Source organism: Mirounga angustirostris, unplaced genomic scaffold (assembly GCF_029215605.1).
Source record: "Mirounga angustirostris isolate CCGP_5_RB_7025 unplaced genomic scaffold, mMirAng1.0.hap1 SCAF_10, whole genome shotgun sequence".
Lineage (NCBI taxonomy): Eukaryota > Metazoa > Chordata > Mammalia > Carnivora > Phocidae > Mirounga > Mirounga angustirostris.
This window is the reverse complement of record NW_026991718.1, coordinates 76,869,650-76,897,267: the sequence shown is the minus strand read 5'-3', so window position 1 is coordinate 76,897,267 and position 27,618 is coordinate 76,869,650. Positions and strand designations below refer to the sequence as shown.

Here is a 27,618-nt window from a genome sequence, read left to right as displayed (position 1 = left end):
GTTTGTAGCCTCAAACCTTGGCAACCCACATGGAACATAAGCAAGGCACAATAAATTGGTTTTGAATAGAAAGCAGAGTGAAGTTGATAGGAAAATCATCCAAAATTTCACTTTACATATAACTTCTCTGCCATAAATCTAATGCTGTAATAAAATCCAGTTGCTTTACTATTTAAGCCCTGGACCATTTGAGGCAGGATATTTTACAGTATTTGCCTAGCACTCTTCACATGCAAAAACCTCACAATGAAGGATGCAAGTTGATACTAATTCACTTCAGCGGTTAATTTACATTGTACTGGCCTGCAAATCCATATGTTTATTTAATGCCCAGAGCATTAGTCTTTCATTCACAAAGCTCAAAAGAAGATGAACAGACGCCACTAAAACTTTTCAAATACTTTCCAGTCAGGCTAAGCAAAACAAAGAACATTTCACTAGAAAGGCATGCTTTTGTTTAAATGATTACTAAGTTAAAATTAGGGGTAAAACCAAGGACGTCGTGCAGTGACATGTTTAGATTTGGAGTCCCCAAAGGAAAAAAAAATCAAAAAGAATCTCCTTACTCTTAGTTTGTAACAAAATATAAACCAGTCCTCAATGAAAAGGTGGATAACTCCTTTCATGGGGTTGGTCTCCAGGCCTGTGGGTGTGTGGCACATGAACCAGACAACACTTGCTGTCACATAAATTCTCCTCCGCATTTCAGCAAAGGAATTCCTCAGTGTATTTTGTCACCTCAGTTCTGGGTCCCTAAGCCAAGGAAACATCTCTCAACAGCTTTACAAGCTGTTTCAAGCAGTTGAAAATGTCCCTCAACCCCATTCTCGGCATTTGCTTCCAGGGTACTGGTGACTCCCTTTTTGTTCCCAACTTTGGTAAGTACCTGATCAGGTCTCCCATCCGTCAAAAGGTAGATTACTTGTGTTTCTTCATCGGCAAAAGCAATTTGCAGGGCATGCAGGGTGTTTGTGGAACTTCCGATCTACAAAGAAGAGAGAGAGGGATATCAAGCACATACTTGAATCTCAAGAAAAATCTCACAAACAACTGTTATTTATTTTCTGCTTCCAAAAAAAAAAAGAGAAAAATACTTGTGAAATAAAAGATAAAATTATATTAAGATAATAATTTAAACCCAATAATTCCAAGGAGCCAAATCCCTGGGTGTGCCAGAAAAGCCTCTATCCAGACAATTCCAGGACTGCTAGAAGCCAGGACTATGGCTTTCCTGTCCTGATGACATAGCTCTTAATGCAAGTTCATCTTTGTGTCTTTCTGTGTGAGGCACTAACTCTGTTACTGTTCAGTCGGCTGTCAACACAGCTTACATATACAGTCTGAATACAAGCCTGGCAGGGCAAACCGGGATTTAGTCAAATGTGAGCATGGTAACATCGGCCATCTGGGGTAGAGCAAAGAAACTGTGTTTTTAAAACCCCTGCAGTTTCTGCCCAAGGATATAGAGCACTGGCCAGAGTGTCACTGCCAAACTTAGAACAAAAAGAAGCCAGACAAACAACAAGTAAATGCCTTTCGTTACGCTCATCAGAGTGCTCAGGTCACAGGGGAACTAGCTGGCCCCAAATGTGAAGACAGACAGGCCCGTGCAGAGACCAGTTAGATGCAAACACTGCTCCTTGGCATGAGATGCAGCAGACACTAGTAAGAAGAGTTTGCCTGGGGGGATTGGCAAATTGGTAGAGGCTGGCCAGATATATATTGGTGAGAAGGTAAAGGTCCGCAGGCCACCAATAGATGGGAAATCTGCATTCTCTTGAAGGCTTTTTCACCATAAAGCCCACAGGGTGCTCACAGAAAAGACTGGCCCAAGAAAGTCTCCTTCATGGAGCACAACTGGGGAAGAACAGTGACACAGGAACTCTTATGTTCCATCTCACCTTCAGAATAAAAGCCCTAATGTGTGAATGTGGGGGGGTGCGGGAGGGGGGCAAGGAACACAGTCACCCGTAGGACACTGGTGAAAATCCAGGACAGCAGAAGGAAGGAAAGGGGGAAAAACCAAACCCTCCACACCTGGAAAAGGAGCAAGGCTAGGTGCTGGGCTCAGAACTACTGAGAGGAACACACCCCTGAGCCTCTGGGACACCAGCCTGCCTAAGATGAGAACACCCACCCCAGCACTACCCTACGAACCCTGACTAGCAAGGAACTTGTAAAGAGACAGACTCTCTCTGAGGCCCAATGTGAAGGGAAAATTAAAGTCTGAGGGCGGAGCAGACAGTGAAGAATAAGTCTCTAGGACATCATCCCCGACCCTAAGCCAAGTACCACCACAAGAATTTGAGGGGAATGTGCACTGGAGGTAACAGTAACAAACAAACCTCAAATCTAGCCCAGCTCTGGATTAGATTAAATTTATGCCTCTCTCCCAAAAAAGAAAGGTATGCTCATTTCCAGACATAAATAATATTTATTTCAGTGTCTATATACTACATGTGATGTCTAGTTTTTAAGAACAACAACAAAAAAAGTAAGCATGCTAAAAAGAAAGAAACAACATACTACCAAGATATAAAAGTACTCATCAGAAACAAATTCAGGTATGACACAGATGCTGAAACTATTTGAAAGAAAATTTAAAAGAATTGTGATTAATACATTAAAATTTCTAACGGCAAAGGTGAACAACGCTAGAGACCAGATGGGTAATTTCAGCAGAGGGATGAAAACCTTAAGAAATAACTGAATGGAAACACTAAACATCAAAAACACACTAATGAAATTAAAAAAAAAAAAAAAACAGTAATGCAGATGAATACAAAGAGTAATCAAAACACATCAAAGGGCTGTGGGATGATATCAAATGGTCTGACATGTGCATAACTGGAAATACAACAAAGAAAACAGGATAGGAGAAATAACTGCAAAAAGGGCTGAGAATTTTCCAAAAACAATGACAGACATAAACCCATGGACCCAAGAAGGTCAAGTAGGATAAATAAAATAAAATGCCCTGACGCTCCTACCAGGGTGGTGGTAGAGAAGGCCAAGTGGTGAGCCAAGACTCTCACCCCCACCAAGTGTAACAAGTCCTCCCTGCCCGACCGTGTCCACTCCTACCCAGCAGTTTCGAGGTGCTCCACCCCTCAGAGTCCAAGTGGGGAAGCTGAACTTCAACCTCTCCCTCCTCCTCACAGTATATAGCCTTTTGGGTTGAGCCTCTTTCACCTACCAAAGCGCATTTAAGATTTACCCAAGCTATTTCATGAATCAAGAGTTTGTTCCTTTTTATGAATGAGTAGCATCCATCATTGTATGGATGTAAAATTGTTTATCCATTCCCTGTTGAAGGACATCTGTGTCATTTCCCATTTTGAGCATTTACAAATAAAGCTATTACAAACGTTTGCTTGCAGGTTTTTACATGAATATACATCAAAAGCTGTGAAGGGCCTGAGATTACTTGCAGATTACAGATTACTGACCTTACTTGCAAACTAACATGGGTGCTGGCAGAAGATCCAAGACTTCTGGGTCACCAACGAAGGACTTTACTACTCACAGCAACAACAGTAGCCAGAATGTCGGGGGGGTTGGGGGGTGGTTTCTGCACCAGTTTCCTGAGTTCCAATTCCCATAGGGTAATGGGAAGAGGGTTAAGTGACACTTGCACACACAGTAGGTTTTGTTAAAGGAGAGGGACCCTGAACTTAGGAAAACTGAATATTCTATAATGGATTGTAAGCATGCTTGTCCTTTGCTCTGGAGTTAGATACTATCTTTATACTGGACAATAAGCACTCCACCTTTTGCTACTTTCCAAGGCTGTCTCCTATATAAACATCTATGAAAAGATAGACCAGAGGTTCTTGACATAAGAACATAGATTATTGATTTGAAATCATTTCCTCTTTTTTAATGTAGGCTTTTAGTGCATTAAATTCCTTCTCAGCACTGTATTAGCTGCATTCCACACATTTTCATGCTTTGCTTACTTTTCATTAAACTTTATGAAACTTTTTTTTTTAAAGATCTTATTTATTTAAGAGAGAGAGAGAGCCAGAGAGAGAACACGACTGGAGGGGAGGGGCAGAGGCAGAAGCAGACTCCCCACTGAGCAGGGAGCCTGATGTAGAACTCGATTCCAGGACCCTGGGATCATGACCTGAGCCATAGGCACATGCTTAACCAACTGAGCCACTCAGGTGTCCCTAATTCTATGAAATTTTGAATTTTCTCTGTGATTTCCTTTCTGATCTGCGAATTATTTAAAGATTTTTTTTAAATTTATTTATTTAACACAGAGAGAGAGAGAGAGCATGAGCAGGAACACAAGCAGGGGGAGTGGGAGAGGGAGAAGCAGGCCTCCTGCAGAGCAGGGAGCCCGATGTGGGGCTCGATCCCAGGACCCTGGGATCATGACCTGAGCCGAAGGCAGACGCCCAATGACTGAGCCACCCAGGCACCCCTGATTGGTGAGTTATTTAAAGCCTGTTCTTTAATTTCCAAGTGTTCTGAGATTTTCATGGTGTCTCTTATTGATTTCTAGTTTGATTCCACTACAGTCACAAGACATCTGTGACTCAATACTGTATGATTTCAATTCTTTTAAATTTGTTAAGGGTTGTTTTATGACTCAAGATATGGTCTATTTATGTGAATGGTCAATGTTTGTTGGAAAAGAATATGTATTCTGTTGGTGGGTGGAGCGTTCTATAAATGTTAATTAGATATTGTTAGTTGAAGGTGTTGTTCGGTTCTTCCAAATCCCTGATGACTGTTCAATAGTGCTATTAACTGCTAAGACTGGGGTACCAAAGTCCCCAAGTAGAATTGCTGTATTTGTCTATCATTTCTTTTGACTCCATAAGGTTTGGTCCATGTATTTTGAAGCTTTGTTGTTTGGTGCATACACATTTAGGATTGTTGTCTTCTTTTTTTCTCAATTAAAGTATAGCTAACACACAATGTTACATTAGTTTCAGGGGTATAACACCATGACTGGACAAGTTTGTGTGTGCTGTGTTCACCACGAGTATAGCTAGGATTGTTATCCTCTTGTTGGGTTGATCTTTTTATTATCATGTTAAGTCTCTAGTAGTTCTCTTTGCTTTAATGTCTACTTTATGTGATATTAACATATTTACTCCAGATTTTTAAAAATTAGTGTGTATATATCTTTTCCATCCTTCTACTTTCAACCTGTGTGTTACTTTTGAAGGGAGCTTCTTACAGACCACATAGAGTTGGATCATGTTTTTGTCTACTCTCCAGTCTCTGTCATGTAATTGGTATATTTAGACCATTTACATGCAATTACTGATATTTAATTAAGCTTCCCATTTTTTGTTTTCTGTGTATTTCCTCTTGTTTCTCATGTACCTTATTTTTCCTTTCCTTCCCATGGATTATTTGAACATTTTTTTAGTGTTCTATTCTGATTTATTTGTAATGTTTTTGAGTGTGTTCCCTTATGTAGTGGGCTTCATGGTTGCTCTAGGTATTTTCTTATGCATATGTGTAACTTATCATAGCCTCCTGATACTGATGGTTTACCACTTCAAACTATCCTTTCCATGTAGGTCCCTTGTCTGAAGTACTTCCTCTATATTTATTATACACCATATTAGATGGTGTTAAACTTTTGCTTGAACCATAAAACATGATTAAAGCAACTCATAAGGTTACAGATTCTCTGCTCTGTTTACTTTTATATACCCATCCTATTGTTCTTCCTTTACTTCTGAAGGTCCAAGCTTTCTTCCTATTTGGAGAGCTTCCATTAGCCATTCTTTAAGGATATGTCTCCCAGCATCAAATTCTTGTCGTTTTCCTTCTCCTTCAATCCTGAGGATATTTTCACCAGAAAGATGATTCATGGCTTACAGTTCTTTTCTTTCAGCACTTGAAAAATGTTGTGCCACTTCCTTCTGGTCTCATGGTTTCAGATGAGAAACTGCTGTCATTTGAATTGGTATTCCTTTATAGTTTATGTGTTATTTCTCTTTGGCTATTTTTAGGATTTTTCTTTGTCTTTAGTTTTCAGAAGATTAAATATAATGTGTCATGGTATGGATTTCTTTGGTTTTACCTATTTGGGGTTTGCTTAGGTTCTTGAATTGTACTTTTTATGTTGTCAACCAAATTTGGGGAGCTTTTAGCCATTACTTCTTTGAATACTTTTTCAGTCCCACACTCTTTTCTAGAATTCTGATGGTAAGAATATTACCTCTTTTTTACTGTCCCAGAGATCCCTGAGGCTCTGTTGGTACTGGCATCAGTTGATTGCTCTTCTCAGTCAAATGTGGATTTCTTGGATCTTGGTATGATGAGTGATTTTTTTATGTCCTGGACAATTTGGTTACTATATTAGGAGATTATTCCCATTTAAATGTCATTTAGCAGGCAGTCACCCTGTTCAAGTTTAGCATGTTTATTTTAGCCTATGTTTGTGGGCTTTAGTTCCAATGACAATTTAATTTTCTACCCCATGCAATCCTATTCTGGTCTGCTTTGTTCTTCTTGTGCTGCTGGAGCTCCCACTCAGTTCCTATTTGGTGCTATCTGTAGGAAGCCCAGGAAAGGCACGTCTCTGGGCTGCCTAATGGTGCTAGGTGACCTTCTGGGGTATACAAGCAGAAGCTGCTGAGTCTAACTCTATTTATACTGCTGAGTTGAGAGCAGGAAGACACAAAGCTTTGCCTTTGTTGTTGTTGCAGGATTGGACTTCCCATTGGTGCCCCAGTTGTGAAGCTGGGACAATCAGGGACTTTGCTGTTGCTAGCAGGTCATGCCACCTACAGGTGACCTGGTTTTAGAAATGCCCCAGGCTTTGCTGCTGCCACTGCTACAGCTGTATGGGATCACCTGCCCGTACCCCAGGCGTGGAGTGCAGTGTGAGACAGCCTGGGATGTTGCTACTGTTGCTGCTGCCAACAATCAGACCACTCGTACAGTGCTGTGGCATGGGGGGCAAGGGTGGCCGAGGACCTTACTGCTGCCATTGTTTCTAGTGGATCAGACTGCCCTCCAGATTTGGGTTGTGAAATGGCAACTGGGCTGCTGGAGCTTTGCTGCTTTTGCCGCTGCCGGCAGACTGGACCACTTGATAGGATCTGAGTTGAAGAACAGGGACTGGGATAGCCATGGCTATACTATCGCCACTGCTTCCAATGAACTGGACTATGTGCCAGGGCCTGGGTTGTGGAGTGGAGTTTGGGGATTCTCACTAGATCTCTGTTGGGCCTACCTTTTGCCAGTGCCTTTGGTCAGAGAGGTGTAAATACATGACTCTCTGCATTTGTCAAGACCCATAGACCCACACACCAACAAGAGTGCCATGTACAAATTAAAATACAATTCAACTAGGATATGGGCAAACTAACGTACTAATGAATGACATAACCACACTGAAGTAGTTGGGTAAAAAAGTACCTGCCTTAATAACTTTAGAAAACAGTTTTTTTGACTGGAAACTGTAAGGCTAAAGAGAGAAAGAATTATGTGTAAACAGTGCACTCCAGCTGATAAATTTGTTTCTCAGAGTATGGGTTAGAAATTCTGAAACTACTTTATATGTATACTAGGGTTGAACAAAAAAGTAAATACATTACAGATAGCGATAATCAGGTTTTTCATGGGCAAAGAAGTTACAAATAAGGAAACACATTCATGACAAATAAATCCTGGGCTGTGGATGGGTGCAAGAGGTATTAGTATAAACTCATGGTTTTATTTTTCTTCTTTAATGAAAATACAGATAAATAGATACAGGAATATAGCCGCTTATGCACAGATGGGATATTATACATATCTCTCTCCACTGAGAGGACCTAGAAGCAGTGAGTTCAGTAGCAGCAATAAGCATACCTCAATGCCCAGATTTTGGTTTATAAACACCATTCTCTAATAAAAGAAACAAGGGTTCTTTGGAGATGTGGTAAACTCCAGGGTTGAGGCTAGGAAACTAGAAGATGATCATGAAACATCTCATAGAGCCAGAAAGTAAGGAAGTATTCAAGAAAAAGAAAAGCTAGATGCATATGTGAAGGACACAGGGGGCAACCTAAAAGAGTTCCCAATGGCCAAAGTGGGAACAAGCTTAGTAACAAAATAAATAGCAATAGTATTATTACTGAAAGAGTAAATCAATATTCATGAGTCCATAATGAAATAAATATGATTGATGAATAAATAAAAGGGAGAAAGGGGAAACTCAGTTACAGAAGAATTCTAACACATAAATGTAAAAGGAATGGAGGAAACAGAAAGTCACCATTAGAACAGCACAGTAATAATTTTGTAGAGAAGATCTACCACTGAATGCTAAAATTAGTGGGTAAATGTTTAAGAAACAAAGGATATGTGTATAGCCTCAAAGTATCTCATCCAAAACATGTCTTATCTATAAAAAGAAAAAAATAGTAACTTTACAGGGGAACAAGCTGGCAGATGCCACCTTACCCAAATCTTGAAGTTAACATCACCAGTATTAAGGCATATCAACATCATACACTACTCAACATGATGCACTGAGGAGGACGCATCTCCTCTGTGGTATTCTAACCCCAATCTAACTATTAGAAAGCATGAGATAAATCTAAATTGAAGGACATTCTTCAAAACACCTGATCAATACTCTTCAAAAGCGTCAAGGTCATGAAAGACGAGGAATCACTGAGGACATGTTACAGACTGGAAGAGACTGAGGAGACTGCAACTAAATGTAATATGGGGGGATGAGTGAAAGAGGAGAAGGGGATTAAGAGGTAGAAACTTCCAGTTATCAAATAAATAAGTCATGGGGATGAAAAGTACAGCAGAGGTAATATAGTCAATAATATTGTAATAATATCGCATGGTGACAGATGGTGACTACACTTACCATGGGGAGCACTGAGTAATGTATAGAATTGTCGAATCATTATGTTGTACACCTGAAACTAATATAAAACTGTATGTCAACTATATTTAGATAATAAATAAATTTAAAAATAAATAAATGCAATGTGGGACCCTGGATTGAATCTTGGAACAGAACAGTAACATTAGTAAAAAGACTAATGAACTCTGAATGAAGTCTGTGAATGAAGCAATGTGATTTTCTTAGTTTTTGTTTTTGTTTTGTTTAAATAGACTTTTTTTTTTTTTAAGTAGGCTCTAAAACTAACATGGGGCTCAAACTCAGGATCCTGTGATCAAGAGTCCCATGCTATACGGACTGAGCCAGCCAGGTGCCCCCTGAGATTTTCTTAGCTTTGGCAATTGAACTATGGCTATGTCAGATGTTAACATTAGGGAAGCTGGCTGAACGGTAATACAGGCACCCTCTGTACTATCTCTGCCACCCTTTTGTAGGACTAAAATGATTTAAAATTAAAAAGTTAAAGGGCGCCTGGGTGGCTCAGATGGTTAAGCGTCTGCCTTCGGCTCAGGTCATGATCCCAGAGTCCTGGGATTGAGTCCCGCATCAGGCTCTCTGCTCCTTGGGAGCCTGCTTCTCCCTCTGCCTCTCTCTCTCTCTCTCTCTGTCTCTCATGAATAAATAAATAAAATCTTTAAAAAAAAAAAAAATTAAAAAGTTAAAAACACACACACACACCAAAAAACTCCTTCAACATTTGGGCAGCAGAAATGTAGCTCAGATGATAAACAGTACAACTCTTCTTTCTGAGCCCCATCTCAATAGTCTTGTTGACAAGCCCACTGTTCAGGGAATGTTGAAAAGATGGTAGAAAAGCTAGGAGAAAGCCAGACTAAAAATCACATGAAAGATGGTCAGGAGTTAGTGCCTCTTTTGCACCTGCTCCCTCCCTGCTCCCCCAGGAGCCTTGGCCCAGACCCCGCCCCCAGCTTGTGCTCCTCTGACCCTAGGACTGGCTATGCCTGCTGGAGGAGGAGGAAATACAGCTCCGACACCAGCACATGGCACTGTCAGAACACCTGAGTGGCAGTCCTGAATTCACTGGATTGATTCCTGAGCCAAGAGAGTCAAAAGAATATAGAGAAATCTGATCATCTTGAAAATAAATTTTGCACATTCAGCAAGCGAGCAAGAGAGCTTCAATGAAGATTTTTGAAGAGAACAGAATCATACTTTGATTTTTAGCCATTTAGATGGCTGGTTCTACTCATTAGTGATTTTTTGTATAAAGAAGCACCATTAATGTTTTTATCTAATGATATTACATATATAATATCTTCTCATGACAAACCCTAAATTAGTGGGCTCTGAATTAACTATTACCTATGGTCTGTAAAAGGAGGGAGCATATATCTCAAGTAACTTCACTGGTTAATCCTGGAAATTTATCAAGTTGGGTATGAATTGGATATTCTTTCCCAGGATAAGGTGGCCAGTTAGATCAAGATCTTACAGGCATCATTATTTCTTACAGAATCTATTTCTCCCTTCTCCCATTTTTTAAAAAAAAATCAATCCCAAGGGAATTCTGGTACATTCCAATGACAGCACAAGCAATATTCAAGGAGGTTTACTAGTGTCCATTTGTGGCCCCCTGTCAAATCTGGGACTCTAAACTCGGTACTGAACTATTCTAAAGATGTCTGTGATCTACATCTGACTTTTTGAGAAGAGCCATTAGTTTCAATTTTAGCATATCTCAAATATCTGGAATGCTATATGGTTCTGGAAAAAGAACTTTAAAAAAATTAAGATAAGCTCAAGACAAGAGAAAATTTAAGGAAAGGAAATTCCTTCCTAGTAGTCTGTGTAAATGCCAAGAGGGGTAGCTTTAAGGTTCTCCAAGTAAAAGGCAGGACTGAAGAATTTATTTCACTTTCTCACTGTATCTTGCTGCTGCCCTCTCTCTCCAGCTTCTCTCTGTGTGTTTCCACCAGTTCACTACTTTGGAACAAAATCCACTGGCAAAAATAGCTGCAATATATTACTTGAAACAATAACGAGGTCTCAGAAAGATCAAATCTGAAGGTTTGAGTACAAAAAAATTAAATTTTGAAATTTATCTTCATAAAGGGGCTGAGATCTGAGCCAACGGCAGCTCTGGAAATGGTGTCTTGTGAACAAAGTCTGATCTAAATGTTAAGATAGTGACTCATGAGCTTAGATGAATGTGACTATTGTAAACAAAATGAGTGTGCAAACCCCTGCCATCTTGGCACTCAGAGCCCTTTCTCAAGAACTTCCATGGCATGAACTAACTCAGTAGGTGATCAAGTCAGGCTTCTTCCGCCAGACCCGGCCTCCATCTTTCTTACCTGAATGTCTCTAACCCAGGACTGAGCCCCTCTCAAATTATCTTCATTGATTTCAACAAGTTTTTCCTGCCAAGCAACTGCTTGGGCGTCAAACTGCACAAAATTGAATTTCCTTTTATATTTCAGCTGTTCCTGTAAGAGAGAATTATTATTTAACCGTAACACCACTCAGATGTAAGAAAAGGTTAAGACAGGTCATAGTTTGATAAGTTTTAGTCACTATGTTATCTATTTTCAGTTCTGGAAGCTAAAAATTACATGCGAAAGAGAAAATCTTTTCCAGTACAAAAAATATTTAAATAAAATTTACACAGTTTGGAGATTACACTTTTACAAATGTATGTATGTATGAATATATTACATATGTTACACACATGCATAAGTTTTTATATATAATATGGCATTAAAAGTTGTTGTCTTTAATACTAGCATTGATGGTATACCGCATACTCACAGGAAATGCAATCTGCTTAAAGAAGAGAAATCCAAAATGGTGTCACTGTTTTGGTAATCATGTTTTCGTAAAGGCTATTCACTTGTCTTCTACCAGCCCGTATTTCTCCAGTACAGGCTTATCAAATTAAAACCTGTATTTTGTACTCGCAAACACTCCCTGCAGTGATCTTCTGTGGTAACGCTCCCACCAATGTCATTAATTAGCGACAGTACCAGGATACCCATCTGTAGGTGTGGGGGCTAACAGTTAGGAGAGCAGTCTGCTTTAGGTCACACAGTCGGAGGCACCACAGGTGGAATAGGAACTGGAAGCTCCTAAGCATCAGCCTACACTCCTCCCACACATCAGTTCTGGGGCCAATGCATGCAACACTGCTAATAAATACTGGAAATTAAAATAAAAATGCTGAGCTGAAGAGCATCTGGAAAACAATGGAGATGTGTGCACACCACAGGTTTCAGGACAGAGGAAACATGAAGCAGTGGACACTGAAACTCCCTTAGTAACCCATGTGTTACAGAAAGGACCCTGCCACAGGAAGGGTCTGCCTGCGAAAGAGAACTGATGATTCTCTAACTGGCAAAAGGGAGCTTTTATCTAAGGTGGCTTTCCTGTGGATGTCTGAGTGCAAACCTCACCTGTGTACCTCTCATAACCAGTGCAGGTGAAGGCTGCTGCAGATGCATTCATGATACAAAGGCCCCCAAATCCATGCACCTGACAGCTCCATCTAACCTGTATAAACTGGATGATCTTGTCCTTCACCAAGTCCAGTTTGCTCTTCATTGAGTGAGATGTATCAATGAGGACATAGATGCAATCATTACGTACTTTTCCAAAGAGGATTTGACTTCTATCCTGTAGCCACTTAATCCTAGGCAGGAAATAGGTTGAAAGTGAATTTTTAGAGCCTGTGGGCAATGTCAGCATCTTCCTAAGAACTTAATAATACATCTACAAAGGCCAAGCTGTGCTGTGTTGGTTATGCACAATCTTCTGGGAGTAGATTACTCATTTGGAGGGTTTTCTGTGGAAAATCCTACATTTGGGCTGGCTCCCTCATCACTAACCCCCTCCACTTCTCCATCATCAATCCAAGTAAAACAGAACTAGGAAAATCAATAGGACCGAAAAATAAATCCAATACTGGGTTCCAAAGCCAAAAGTAAATTACTTCCTCAGTTATGACTTCAGACCATTTGTTCTTTTAACCCTGCTGACTACAGTCAAGTTAGTAATGCCAGCACATTCCTGAAGCTTCAGTGAAGCTTACGGACAATATCAAGCAACACCAGATCCCTACAATAACTAAGCATCAGACAGTTGTATGAGCAGGACTGCTTCTGTGATTGGGACTCAGGCTCCCATAACAGGATGTAAATTAAGTTCACAGCCTCAGCCAAGACCTGGAGGAGGGAGCAGAGCAGATGGAAAAAATACTTGAAACTGAGTTCAGAGTTCACCAAGGCTAAGCAACTAGAATTTGTAGGCAAAATAACGAAGAAGAGGTTGCTGCATAGAAGCAGAGAGGGTGGGAAGGGATGGAGAAAGAGAGAAAAAAAGGGGAGAGAGAATGGGCTCTGGCCATCTGCAGAGAGTACCCTAAAGATTTTGTCTAAGTAATGATCACGGCATGCATGTGAAGAAACTACTAAAGCTAAGGAACAAATCACCATAAAGGAGTAAGTAGATCAACACCTCAGAGCTTACACAGGGCTACTTCATCTTCCAAACAACCAGAGGGGGAAAGCCTCCTTAATACATGGGACATCAAGGAGTCCTCATAAGGGTATTGCCTTAGTAGTAGAAGCAAATTAGCCCTGGACTAAAGGCTGACCTAGACCTATGTTAACATAACTTAAAAGCAAGCCCCAGAGGATCAAAGTGATTCCAAGGAACATAACTGCATCAAAGAACATGTATTTTAAAAATACAGCAAAATCCAGGACCCAAGAATGTAAAATTCAAAATGTCTGCATTCCAGTAAAAAATTACGAGCCATGCAAAGAAGCAGGAAAATATGACCCATAACCAGAAGAAAAACAGATCAACAGAAACAGACTCTAAAATAACACAAATACTGGAATTAGTAGAAAAGGATGTTACACAGCTATTATAAATATAATCCATATGTTCAGCAAGGTAAAGTATAAGCAGAACAAGGAAAGGAATGGAAAGTACAAAAGGAAACTTACAGAGATGTACAATTACCAAAATTAAAAATACACTACATGGTATTAACAGACATTACACTAGCAGAAGATCAGGGAACCTTAAAAAGGACATTGCAATAGGAAGCAATTTAAAATGAAACACAGAGAAAAAGCCTAAAAAAAATAGAGAATAAGCAACCCACAGAACAACATCAAGGAGCCTAACATATGTGTAGAGACTAAGAAAAAGGAGAAAGAGGGAAACAGAAAAAATATTTGGAGAAATATGGCCAAATGTTTCTGATTTTGATAAAACAATATACCCATATATACAAGAATCTCAAACAACCTAAACAGAAGAAAAATGAAAAAAAAAAACCACCAACACACATCATAATATATAATTTGAAATTCAATGATAAAGATAAAAAAAAGCACCCAGAGACAACATAAAAATAATATAAGAGTTTTCATCATAAATCAAGCAAGGCAAAGGACAATGGAGAAATATTTTTAAAGTACTGAAATATAAAACTGTAAACCTACAATTCTATATAAAGCAAAACAAAAAAAATCTCCCAAACATAAAAGTAAATTAGAGTCTTTCAGACTAAAACAGCTGAGGCACTTTGTTACCAACAAACCTGCACAAGGATCTATACAAAAGAATAAAGAGCCACAGAAATATCAAATATGTGGATAAATACAAAATATATTAATTCTCATTTTAAGTCTGTTTATAGGACAGTTGATTATTTATACTGTATTGTGGGTTTATCGCATATGGAAATAAAGTGTAGGACAACAGTAGAAAAGACAGAAGGGTCAATGGAAGTTGTAAGATTTTTATGATATAGATGAAGTGAAATATTATCTGAAAGTAGTGGTAAGTTAAAGATATATACTATAAGTGCTAAAGCTATCATACACACAACAAAACAAAATAAAGAGGTAGAGTTTAAGCCAACAGTCGAAATAAAATGGAATCATAAAAAATACTCCAACAAAAGAAGGTAGAAGAGTAAAAAGGGAACAAAGAACAGGTGAGACAAAAAATAAACAGCAAGATCTTAGATTTAAATCCAACCAAATAATCACATTAAATGGAAATGATCTTAATACTCCAATTAAAAGGCAGAGATTAGAAATGGCTATTATCAAATCGACAAGAGATAACAAGTGTTGGTCAGGATGTGGAGAAAAGGGAACCCTCATGCACTGCTGGTGGGAATGTAAATTGGTACAGCCACTGTGGAAAACAGTATGGAGGTTCCTCAAAAATTAAAAATAGAAGGGGTGCCTGGGTGGCACAGTTAGTTAAGCATCCAATCCTTGGTTTTAGCTCAGGTCATGATCTCAGGGTCATGAGACCCCTATGTCAGGCTCCATGCTCAGCATGGAGTCTGCCTGAGATTCTCTCTCCTTCTCCCTCTGTCCCTCATGCTTGTGCTCTTTCTCTCTCTCTAAAATAAATAAATAAATAAATCTTTAAAAAAATAGAAATGCCACATAATTCAGCAATTCTACTTCTGGGTATTATGCAAAAAAGAAAACACTAACTTGAAAACATATATATGCACCCCTATGTTTACTGCAGCATTATTTACAATAGCCAAGATGTGGAAACAACCCAAGTGTCCATTGATAGATGAATGGATAAAGAAGATGTATATGTACACACACACACACACACACACACACAGTGGAGTATCATTCAGCCATAAAAAAGAATGAAATCTTGCCATTTTCAACAACATGGATGGACCTTGAAGACAATATACTAAGTGAGATAAGTAAGACAGAGAAAGACAAATACTTTTATCATCTCTCCTCTATGTGGAATCTAAAGCAAAGAAAACGAAAACAAAAAATAAGTTCATAGATACAAAGAACAAGCAGATTGGTGGTTGCAAGAGGCAAGGTGAGAAAAATGGCTGAAGAGGACCAAAAGATAAAAAGAAACAAACGAAATAAACTCAACCAGTTTTGGGGAGGGGATAAATGGTAGCTATTAGGATCCTTTATCTCTAGTATTTAAAATTTTGTGATGATGTATCCTGGATGGGTCTTTATTACCCATTTTCTAGACATTCCTTGCAACTTTCTTTTGGTTTGGAACCACTGGTCTTGCAGTTCTGAAATTTTTTCTTAAGATCTCCCCTTCATTTTATATATGTCCATAAGCTATCTATTTGTATGTATGCGTGTATGTTAACATCAACCATGGAGTGCTTGGGTTCTGCTTTCAGAGAGACTGCCTTCATCTTCCAGCTCTCTCACTGAATAGTTTTTTTTAAGATTTTATTTATTTATTTATTTGTGAGAGAGAGAGACACACACACACAGTGAGAGAGGGAACACAAGCAGGGGGAGTGGAAGAGGGAGAAGCACACTTCCCGCTGAGCAAGGAGCCCAATGCAGGGCTCGATCCCAGGACCCTGGGATCATCACCTGAGCTGAAGGCAGACGCTTAGCCAACTGAGCCACCGAGGTATCCCTGAATAGTTATTCTGGCATATTTTGAAGAGCTCTTATAATTCTTAATATCTATCTATTTATCTATCTATCTATCTACATAACAGTCTTTTCCAACTTTCTGAGTGTGGTATTTTCTATCTTTCTGAGAAGATTAATAGGTTGGTTCTCCAGTTTTGTTTTGTTTTGTTTTTCACTCCTTAGATTATCTTTGTTTGCTTGTTTGTTTGTTTCTAAGAACAATATGGAGTTTAAAAAAAAAAGGCAGAGATGGTCAGATTGGATTTAAAAAACAATACCCATATATATCCTACCTATAAGAAACCTAATTCAATATAAGACTCAAACAGGTAAAGGTAAAAAAAAAAATAAAAAAAAGATAAAACATGCAGAAAATGATCAAAAGCAAGCTGGAGCAGCTCTATTGATGCTGGACAAAGCAGATTTCAGAACAAGGAATACTGCCAGAGATAAAAAGGGACATTTCATAATAATAAAGGAGTTGATTCATCAAGAGGACATAACAACCCTAAATGTACATGCACCTACTAATAGAGTTACAAAACACATGAAGGAAAAAAATGACAGAATTGAAAAAAGAATGGGCAAATCCACAACCATCGCTGGAGATTTCAACACTCTTATTTCAACAATTTGAGGAACAATTCAACAAAAAATCAGTAATAATATGGGAGACCAAAACAAACTTATCAGCCAACTTGAACTATTTATAGCACACTCCACCCAACAAAAGCAGAATGTGTAGCTTTTCTTCATATTCTGGGCCACAAAACAGGTCTCTATAAGAACTGAAATCATACCGTATCCCTCTGTCCATAGTGAAATTAAAAGCTATCAGCAAAATCCACAAATATTTGAAAGGTAAACAATATATTTCTAAATAACCTTTGCTCAAAGAAGAAATTATAAGGAGAATTCAAAAATATTTTTAAGTGAATAATCTGTGAGAGGCAGCTAAAGCAATATCAGCAGAAAATTTAAATGCTTATATTAGAAAGAAAGGTCTCAAATCAGTGACGTAAGCATCCATCTTAAGAAACTTAAACCCAAAGTAATGAGAAAGAAGGAAATAATAAAGAATAGAAATCAATGGCACAGAAGGGGGAAAACTGTATGGAGAAAAAACCCACTGAAACCAAAAGCTGGTTCTTTGAAAAGATTAATAAAATGGACAAACTCCAGCAGACTGAAAATAAAGATGACATCAGTTACTCACATCAGTTCTATGTACATGTGAAGAAATTGAATACATAGTTTAAAACCTCCCCACAAAGAAAAATTACAGGCCCAGATGGCCTCAGTGATGAATTCTACAAACATTTAAGGGAGAGATGGTACCAACTCTCCACAAAGACTTCTGTAAAACAGAAGAGGGGAGAGAATTTCCCAACAACCCCTGACACTTGGGGGGTGGAGAGGGACAAAGAGACCTGGCAGGGACCAAGTGGAGTGTCTTTTAAACAACATCCTTTTTCCCAGGCCTGAAACATCCCTCTTTATTGTTAACAACAAGGCCACCAGCAAGGCATCAATCAGATGGCAACCCTGACTTAGCAAGGTTAATTGGCTGTTTCTCGTGGTTAAGCTTTTACGAAGAGGTCAAGCAGATTTGAATTTTAAGAGAGACTAAACCACTTGCACCCTCCTGCAAATATACCAACCTCCTCTGAATCTGGGCAAGGACTGTGTGGATTCTCTCGCTGTACCATGTACACTTCTCCTTGGTAATGCAGACATGGACCAAGCTCCCATCCTTCCAGGGAGCATGAACAAATCTACTGCAGTATTTCGCATGGACTGTCTTCTTGTTGGTCTCCTAAGGAAAAGACAAAGGATAGAAGCCACTCAGACCATTCAAAGTCATCTCCAGATGGCACCCCATCTTGTCTTATTTATACAGCTCTTAGCACTCCCATGGTAAAATCATTCAACTGCTGGTTCAACAAAACATGCACTGGGGCCTGCTCTATGTGGAGCCCTGTGCCAGATGTCATGTATGATGGTCAGAAAGACATGTGCAATCCCATCTGGGCCCCAGAGAAGATGTTTCCAGCAGGGAAACACACACACACACAGAGAAAGTTAGCAAGGCAGAGTACAGACGCTGGGTTGAGACAATAATAACTGGGCAATCTGGCAAAGAAGAAAGCATCCTCACGGACTAGAGGGTCAGGAGGACTACCTAGAGGAGGTGGGACTTGAGATTCACATAAAACATCTTTCCATTGTTACTTCCAGCTCCAAATGAAGGAAAGTAGCCAAGAACCCCCATTCCACACCTAGCACCCTCTACTGGCACATGCAAAACTGGTCTGAGGACAATGGCTTCCCAAATAGAGAGCTCACCCAACCAATTTACGAATTTATCAAGAACGACTCCATGCCACCAGCAGTAACATCTTGTAGGCAGCAGCAATACAATCCATAAACAAAGACCAAAATTCCTGCCTTCATGGAGCTCACACTACAGGTGAAGAGCTAGATAATAAACAATTACACAGCAGGTCAGACAATGACAAATTCTATGGAAGAGAATGGAGAACAGGGGATGGGAGGATGAAGAAGCTAAAACCTGAAAAAAGAAAGCCATAAAGAGAAGAAGAAATATGAACAGAGACCAGCAGGAACAAGGAGTGTGGCCATACGGAGGTCTGGGGGGAAGTCTGAGGACAAAGCAAAGGCAAAAGCCCTGAGGTAAGAGTAAGAGTCTGCCTAGCATGTCTGTAGAATTTTAGGAAGGCTGGTGTAGTTGAAACAGAGTGAGCTAGGGGAAGGAGTAAGATGAAGCCAGAGCAGTATGAGGAGGGCCAGAAGCAGACTCCATAAAGTCCACTAGCTAATGGAAGTGACTCTAGCTTCTCTGAGTGAAAAAGGAACTACCCAAGGGCTTTAACATGAGAAGTGACACATTTTTAAAAATTAAGATATGATTGACATATAACATTATGTTACATATACAATATGATTTGATATATGCATACAGTACAAAATGATTACCACAGTAAATTTAGGTAACACTATCACACAGTTATAAATTTTTTTCTTGTGATAATCTAAGATCTACCCTCTTAGACAAATGACATAATTTATAGTTTTAAGTTTTATTTATAATTTTAAAACTTAATTTATAAAAATATCATTTTAAAGGATACTGTGGTAGGGCGCTTGGGTGGCTCAGTCATCTAAGTGTCCGACTCTCAATTTTAGTTCAGGTCTTGATCTCAGGGTCATGAGTTCAAGCCCTGCATTGGGCTCCATGTGAGGAATGGAGCTGACTTAATAAATAAATAAGTAAAGGATACTGTGGTTACTCTGTTGAGAATAGACAGTAGAGAGTCAAGGGCAGAAGCAGGGAGTCAGGAGATCAGTTAGGTGGCATGGACCAGGGGTAGTATTGAAAGTGGTGAGAAGTGGTCAGATTCTGAATTACAGACATGTTATAAAGATAGAACTAACAGCATTTAATGAGAGGTCCGATGTGGATATGAGAGAAAAGAGAGGACTTAAGGAATGACTCTCTGGTTTTCAGCCCAGATGACTATAAAAATTGAGGTGCAATGAATTGATGGGAGGAAGATTATGGAAAAGTAGCCTTGAAGGGGAAGATCTGGACCTGTGTCTGATGTGCTAGGTTCAAGGTGCCTATCAGATATCCTAGTGACATGGCAAGTAGTCAGGAGGAAAGGAGGGAAGGACTCAGGGCTGGATATTCAAATGTAGAAGTCACCCGCACGCACACAGTATTAAAAGACCCAGGACTAGGGGCGCCTGGGTGGCTCAGTCGTTAAGCGTCTGCCTTCGGCTCAGGTCATGATCCCAGGGTCCTGGGATCGAGCCCCGCATCAGGCTCCCTGCTCAGCGGGAAGCCTGCTTCTCCCTCTCCCACTCCCCCTGCTTGTGTTCCCTCTCTCACTATGTCTCTCTCTGTCAAAAAAAAAAAAAAAAAAAAAATCTTAAAAAAAAAAAAAGACACAGGACTAGATGAGATCATGTAGAGAATGGTTACAGAGAGAGAAGGTCCGAGGACCGCACCTTGAGGCCCTTCAGCATTTAGAGGCTGGAGACATGGGAAAGAAGAAACAAAGAACATTGACAAAGAATAGTCAGTAGGAGGAAAACAGGACAGTGTGTACTCTGCAAGCAAAAGAAGTTCAACGAAGTAACTAAGTATATCAATGTTGATAGTAGGTCAAGTAAGAGTGAGACTGAGAACTGACCCCTGGATTTAGCAATTCAGGTATCCCTGGAAAGAGTGGGTTTTGGTGGAGAGGGGGCCTTGCCCAATTGGAGTGCATTCATGAAGGCATAGGAAAACTGCAAAACTGGAGAAAGGGAATGTATAAAACTCCTGAAGAGTTGAATTCTAAAGAGGAGCAGAGGAATGAGGCAAATGATGTAAAACTAGAGATAAATATGGGGGTCAAAAAATTGTTTTTTGGGGGCGCCTGGGTGGCTCAGTCATTAAGCATCTGCCTTCGGCTCAGGTCATGATCCCAGGGTCCTGGGATTGAGCCCTGCGTCGGGCTTCCTGCTCCGCAGGAAGCCTGCTTCTCCCTCTCCCTCTGCCGCTCCCCCTGCTTGTGTTCCCACTCTTGCTGTGTCTCTCTCTGTCAAATAAATAAATAAAATCTTTTTAAAAAATTGTTTTTTGTTTTTTGGGTTTTTTTTGTAGAGAGAGAGAGAATGCAAGCGGGGAGCAGGGGAGGGACAGAGGGAGAGAGGGAGTGAGAATCTCAAGCAGCTCCAAGCCCAGGGCTCCATTGCATGACCCTGAGATCATGACCTCAGTGAAAATTGAGAGTTGGATGCTTAACCGACTGAGCCACCCAGGTGCCCCAAAAAACTGTATTTTTAAGATGTGAGGAAGAACACTATGTTTGTGTGCTGATGGGAAAGATCCAGAAATGAGAACAATATTGATGATATAGAAAGGGGGAGAATGGGTAAATGCGGAATAGGGATCAGTGCACACACTGAGGGGCTGGCCTTCAACAAAAGTAAGGACAATTCAGCTATCCTAGAAAAAATAAGGTGGAACATATAGGTGCAAATGTTGGGGGATTTGTAGATATGAGGTGGATGTTTATGGATGTTCACGCCAATGTTCAGTGAAATGGGAAGCAAGGGTCACTTGCTGAGAGTGAGCAAAGAGGAGAAGATATTTGAAGTTTGAGGAGAAAAGAGTAGACATCTTGGAGAATGAGCATCTGAGTGGTTTGGAAAAGCACAGAAGGACTGGTGGCAGCACAAGAGATCCATGTGAAGTTAGAGGTCAGGAATTTAAAGGGAAGCCAGGCACCATGGCTGGGTGCTTTTCTCTGATTTCTTCTAATGCAGTCATCTGTGCATCTATAAGGCAGAAAAGTCTGAGAGTTGAATTTAACCAGGGTTGGGATTTCATAGATGAGCGCACTAATGTAAGAGAGGAAAAGTAGTTGAGCATGTATGAGAGGGACAAAAGATTAGAGAGAACAGAGAACAAGGAGTAGAAACAACAAAATGTATAATCCCGGTGGGGTTGAAAGATTGGAATCAGGGTAGTAGAGGAAATGACCTTAAAAGAGGAGGTCAAAAAGTGGTACCTTCAGGATTGATTATGTGGGTTATGATGGCAGCGCTATTTGTAATGACAAGGTCAAGGGGATGCCTATGGCAGGAGTGGTAGAGAGGGGGTGTAGGAGGAAGTCACTGAAGAGGAGGTCAGAGAAATGAAAGGTCAGGGTGTGGGAAGGGTCATTTTCATGGGATTGACATTAAAAACAGCTGGAGCTAGGGACAGCAAGCCAGAAGCTATAATCTTCAATTACTGATGGGGGTGACCCGGGGCTCAGAAGATGTCAGCCAGGAGGTGCTATGGGTGGACATTCTGATGACATGGGAAGGGGGAGGGAGAATGATCAAGAAACAGCAACGAGGAATGAGGAAACAGCAATGAAGATCCATAAGCATCCACCTCATATCTACAAATCCCCCAACATTTGCACCTATATGTTCCACCTTATTTTTTCTAGGATGGCTGAATTGTCCTTACTTTTGTTTAAGGCCAGCCCCTCAGTGTGTGCACTGATCTCTATTCTGCATTTACTCATTCTCCCCCTTTCTATATGAGGAATGAGGAGGGAGAATGATCAAGAAACAGCAATGAGGAACCCACCTCTCCCGCCCACAGGTCCAAGGCAAATAGGAGCGAAACCAGGGTCCTCAAGAGAGAACCCAGACAAGCAGGCGAAGGGAACACTGCAGGGCACTTGCTATCGTGGGTGTACTGACGACTTCTAGTGCCAGAGGGCACAGTGGAGGGAATTTAGGAGGCAAGAGGGTTGGAGGGGGCTCAAGGAAGGGATGTCAGAGCCACACAAGGATGAGAATTGAGAGATCTGTGGTGATTGATGTGAACAGGATTGCAGGGCATGATGAGATCGGTCTTGATGTTCCCAAGACAGGCACCAGGGGAACCACATCTCAGGCACAACACAAGGATGGAAGGAGAAAGATGTCCTCTCTCTTGTTCTTACCATGTTCTTGTCACATGAGAGTCTCCCTATTCTCCACCCCGTCACATGGCCTTTTCCAATTGTGTCTTATGCGCTCCCAGACGAAAACACACCAGACCATAAGTTACGTGAATGCAGCCGTCAGACAACAAAGTGTCAGGATGGGAAAAGCGCAGCGTGAGGGTCAAACCCTGCCATCTCATGGCCTAACCTCTCAGAGGCCCTATGGCTTTGTCTTCTTGTGTGTGCTATTAGAGCACAAATACTCACCTTATGTATAAAGCACATGGGCATTCTATAAATGCTCATTTCTGATTCACAATGTTTGCAATTTAAAAAAAAAAAAAAGGAAGGTAACATGTACCAGGCATCTCCTAAATGCCAGGCACTGTGCTCAGACATGCATTTTTTAACTTGGACTTTACACCACTCATTTTACAGATGTGGAGAGTAAGACTCAAACAATTTATTTGCTCAACATCTCATAATTAGTAACTGGAGAAGTAGCACTTACACCCAGGTCTTCTTACTCCAAATCCAGAGCACACAGCCTGACACCTAGTGAAAGCTCAATAAATTTCTATTAGAGGAATAAATGGTGAGACTAGAGTGGGTTTGTGAACATCAAGGCTGCCTTGTGCACAAGCAACATCAGCACTTATGAATGCAATATGACTTAAGGGGTGCCCCAAATATCAACTTACTAGACTTTGCCTGAAATCCTCTAATTGGAAATGCATTTTTGTCTCCTCCTCATACCTGCTCATCCCTCTTAGAAACACCACATAGCAAGGCCTTTTTAGTCACTTATTTCTCAGCTTAAACAAGGTACCTGGATCCATCCCTACAAACCAGTTTTTAGAGTTACAAGTTTGAGGGATCTGGAGGAACCCTAAATAATCAACTTATTTCACAGCTTCAGTTATTCCCTACCTCACACACATCACAAATTTAGGTATAAATCCAGTTTCAGATCTGTAGCCCCAAGTACTGAAAATAAAATTGTCCCTTTTTCATCAATATTCATGAATGAAGATAGCTGTACTGTACACTTCTCAACTTCTACTATATTATTTTTTAGCACAAGAAATTTGAGGTAAAATTCCCCATTTATAAGCCACACTCTTCAAACTGTCCCTGTTAAGATTTCGTTCAAAAGCATCAAGAATAAGGAGAAATCAGTTTTAGAGATGGGCTTGAACATACCACATCATCACCAGGTCTCGCAGTAAGCTACGTTTAAATTGACAGGGATTGATATTTTTAAATATTCAGGGCCTAATGTATTTTAAAAAAGAAAATCTAGTTACATACGATTTCCTGAACTAATAACATTACTGAATAATGACTACAAAATCAGAAAACTGTGCTGGGGGAGGGAACCCACAAATGAGATTTCCCTGCAACATGGCAATTACTCTGCATCCTGGTATATGAGACAGGAAACAAGTCTTCCGTCAGTTCTGCATTTTTATTTTTCTTTTCATTTTCTTTTTATTTATTTATTTATTTATTTATTTATTTATTTATTTATTTATTTATTTATTTAGAAGGAGAGAGAGAATGCAAGTGGCAGAGGGAGAGGGAGCGAGAGAGAGAATCTTAAGCAGGCTCCATACTCAGAGTGGAGTCCAAAGCAGGGCTCAATCTCATGACCTGGGTTTGATGATCATGATCATCAATGATCATGACCTGAGTCAAAATCAAGAGTCAGACACTTAACCAACTGAGCCACCCAAGCACCCCAATTCTGCATTTTTCTCATCCAATTTTTACATTTTCCTCCTTGCAGTTCACTGTAAACACACGGCAATATGAGGGATAAAACACTACATCATTTGGCTGATGGAGCCCCCAAGGAAGGAGCCCTTCCTCAGGAGGACCTGTTGAGCCCAGTGGCCAGCCAGCCTAAGGAGTGGCAAAGAGAGTGGGGTTTCACCTCTGTAGGACTGCCAGACACCTCAGTGGTGACACTGAATTGGAGCCTTGGAGGACACATAAAGTGACAGTTTATCAGAGAACCTTGATTTCCTCTCCAGTTCTCCTCTGGGCTGCTCTTACTGGCACATCTGCTCTGCTGCTCACATTTTGGTTCTCACTTCACAGTGTGGACCTGGGCCTTTATTACCTTCTAAAAGGGTTTTCCTTCAATTTTACAATTTTGGAATATTTACTTTATACTGATTTTGTTTCATATCGTGATACTTTTTAGTCTTTCTGTAATTCTAAACTTGCGATAATCTTCTGAGTACTGTCTACAAATCAATGTTTCTCAGAGTATGGCCTCTGGACCAGCAGCTTCAGCATCATCTGGGCCCCACCTCAAACCCACTGACTCACTCATGCTAAAGTTTAGGAGCCACTCATTCATTATCCTTCACTTGTGAGCCAGAGTCAGGCACTTTGAGAAGATGTATTCCTTCCAGACCCATTCACGCAACAGAACTATACCTTTCAAGAGTTTTAAATACACACCCTTCCGGTGCTATGATCCCTTAGAGGATTTGATTTTGTATTTACTGGGAATCCACTAGATGCTGGCTTGTAGTCACTAGACTAATGCATCTTTAAGAGAGTGACAATACAAGAGGACCATAGAGATGCCGGCTTCGGGCATCTTCACCAGCAGTTTCTCTCTTCCATTCAATATGGGGAAACAAAGGGCTTCTCTTTTGAAAAGGCTGAATAATTCCGAGACCCGTAATGCCTGAATTTCTACAAACCCAGCTCCTGGCTTATGTATGATTATTGTATAATCCACTTATATTCAGAAACCATTCCCAGACTTGGTCTCCACTCCCACAAGTACCATTCAGAGAAGTGCAAGGTGGGAAACACAAGGGTATCTTCCTTCAGGAAAACCCAAGCTGGTCTCCCTCCACACTGCCTCTCAATCTTGGTCCCTGCCCTGGGTTCTGATCTGGGGGAGGACTTACCCACCCAAGACATCAAGGGAAGCCCACAGCCCGGCCCAGGAGTTCACTTCACTCACCGCACTGGTCTGCACGGACTCATCCTCTGGTTTGGCTTTCACATCAACAACTCCATCAGCATGGCGGAAGCAGCAGTCAGCAAGGACGTCATAAAAGGTCAGCTTCTGGGCTTTCAAACCATATTTCTGAAGCCACTTCTTGGAGTCCCAGGTGTCCTCTAGGTCTGACTCATTCTTGACAGAGGTTGTTCCTGATTCTATTTTTGGAATTACAGTTCATCAGTGCCATTCATATTCTATAAGCCATTTGTCCTGCACCCTCAACTTAATATTTACCAAGCTGGAACATGTTCTTTGTCAGATCACATTCATTTCAGGAAGCATGCTTTCTAAACCAGGACTGGCAAAGAATTAGTTCACAATACCGGAAGGCAGGAATCTGCTGCCTTTCATCTCACTTCCTTCTCTACCTAAGTTGCCTACCCCATGTGTCTGTGGAGATGGCTGACAGACCAAGGCCATGTGTCAGGAGAGCATTAAACTTGGGGTCAGAAGCTTTGGGTTCAAGTCACGGGCTCTACCACTTATGGCTTGGCTAAGTTGCTCAAACTTGGGTGAGTCACAGCACTTAACCTCTCCGAGCTTCAGCAGAATTCTTTACCTGCAGATCGAAGATAGCATCTGCTTGGCCTTCCTAAGTGTGCTGAAGCGATTCAATAGGAAAAGTCACGTGAAAGTGCTTTGTGGTGAGTGGGGACGAGAATTAGGGGCATGTAGCTTGTGTTGAGGTAGAAGTCAGTCAACCAGAGAAGGCTGGCAGGCTCCCTCCCAGGAGCCCCGCTGTTAGCTTTGGTGAATTTATTCTGATTCAGAGCCTGGCCCTCAACTCAGCAGGCTCAGAAACCTCCTATAGTCAGCTAGAGCACCTAGAGCTGTATCTATAACTCACCTTAGCTCACAGGTTAAAGTACAACCCAGAATGCTGATTGCCCAAATATTCCCAGCCTTCAACACATTCCCTTGGTGTTTTCCCAAGGTTATCTATACTCTTTAAGTGGTGGGGGAGGTGCTCTGTTAGCTGAGCAGAACACCATACAACATAAAAGTATTCATCTAGGTGGCTCAAACCACTAGTGCCACCTAAAGGAGACAGGAGTATCTGGGGGTGGGCACAGAGGAGGGGGTGAGCAAATCTAAAGCTGAGAAGGAGGCGCTGGTGTCTGGAGCGGGCTTACACTGGCCCATGGGAGCTAACTGTACACTTCTCCTCCCAACCCCATGCTCCCCAGTAGCACATTGGTAGGGTAAAATTGACCATGCTGGGAGAATTTACAGAATCTGGAAATCAGAGCTTTTTTAATTCCAGCAAGTGGACTGGCAAACATTTATCTGAATGCCCCTGGAAGGAAGGCAGAAAGGACCCTGAGCTTTTAGTCCCATTGAAACCAGCAGAGCTCCAGGAGGACCAGCAGGGGGTGCTGGGCAAAGAGATGGTTTTTGTTTTTTTTTTTTATAACATGTACTACTGCATATTAGGTCTACCAGCCCTACAAAGTTTAATTTCACTTAGATAAGTGGTTCTCAACTCTGCACACTGGAATTCTCTGAATTTTTTGTTGTTGTTAAGATTTTTTATTTATTTACTTGACAGAGAGAGAGACAGCGAGAGAGGGAACACAAGCAGGGGGAGCGAGAGAGGGAGAAGCAGGCTTCCCGTGGAGCAGGGAGCCCGATGTGGGACTCGATCCCAGGACCCTGGGATCATGACCTGAGCAGAAGGCAGACGCTTAACGACTGAGCCACCCAGATGCCCTTCTCTGAATTTTTTAAATACTGATGTCTGGGCCTTACCCATTTTTTTAAAAATGGTCTGGATATTGAGAT

General features: G+C 40.8%; 1 protein-coding gene across 1 annotated transcript in view; it reads right to left on the bottom strand.

Annotated features, from left to right (window-relative positions):
• The window catches only part of VWA3B (von Willebrand factor A domain containing 3B), a 211,482-nt gene that overhangs the window by 99,682 nt on the left and 84,182 nt on the right, over positions 1-27,618 (bottom strand). The window contains exons 9-13 of the mRNA XM_045886208.2: positions 25,795-25,991; positions 17,970-18,124; positions 12,395-12,533; positions 11,203-11,334; positions 887-985 (exon numbers count right to left, since the gene is read on the bottom strand). Coding sequence (XP_045742164.1) covers positions 887-985; positions 11,203-11,334; positions 12,395-12,533; positions 17,970-18,124; positions 25,795-25,991 — 722 coding nt within the window. The remainder of the gene's footprint in view (positions 1-886; positions 986-11,202; positions 11,335-12,394; positions 12,534-17,969; positions 18,125-25,794; positions 25,992-27,618) is intronic.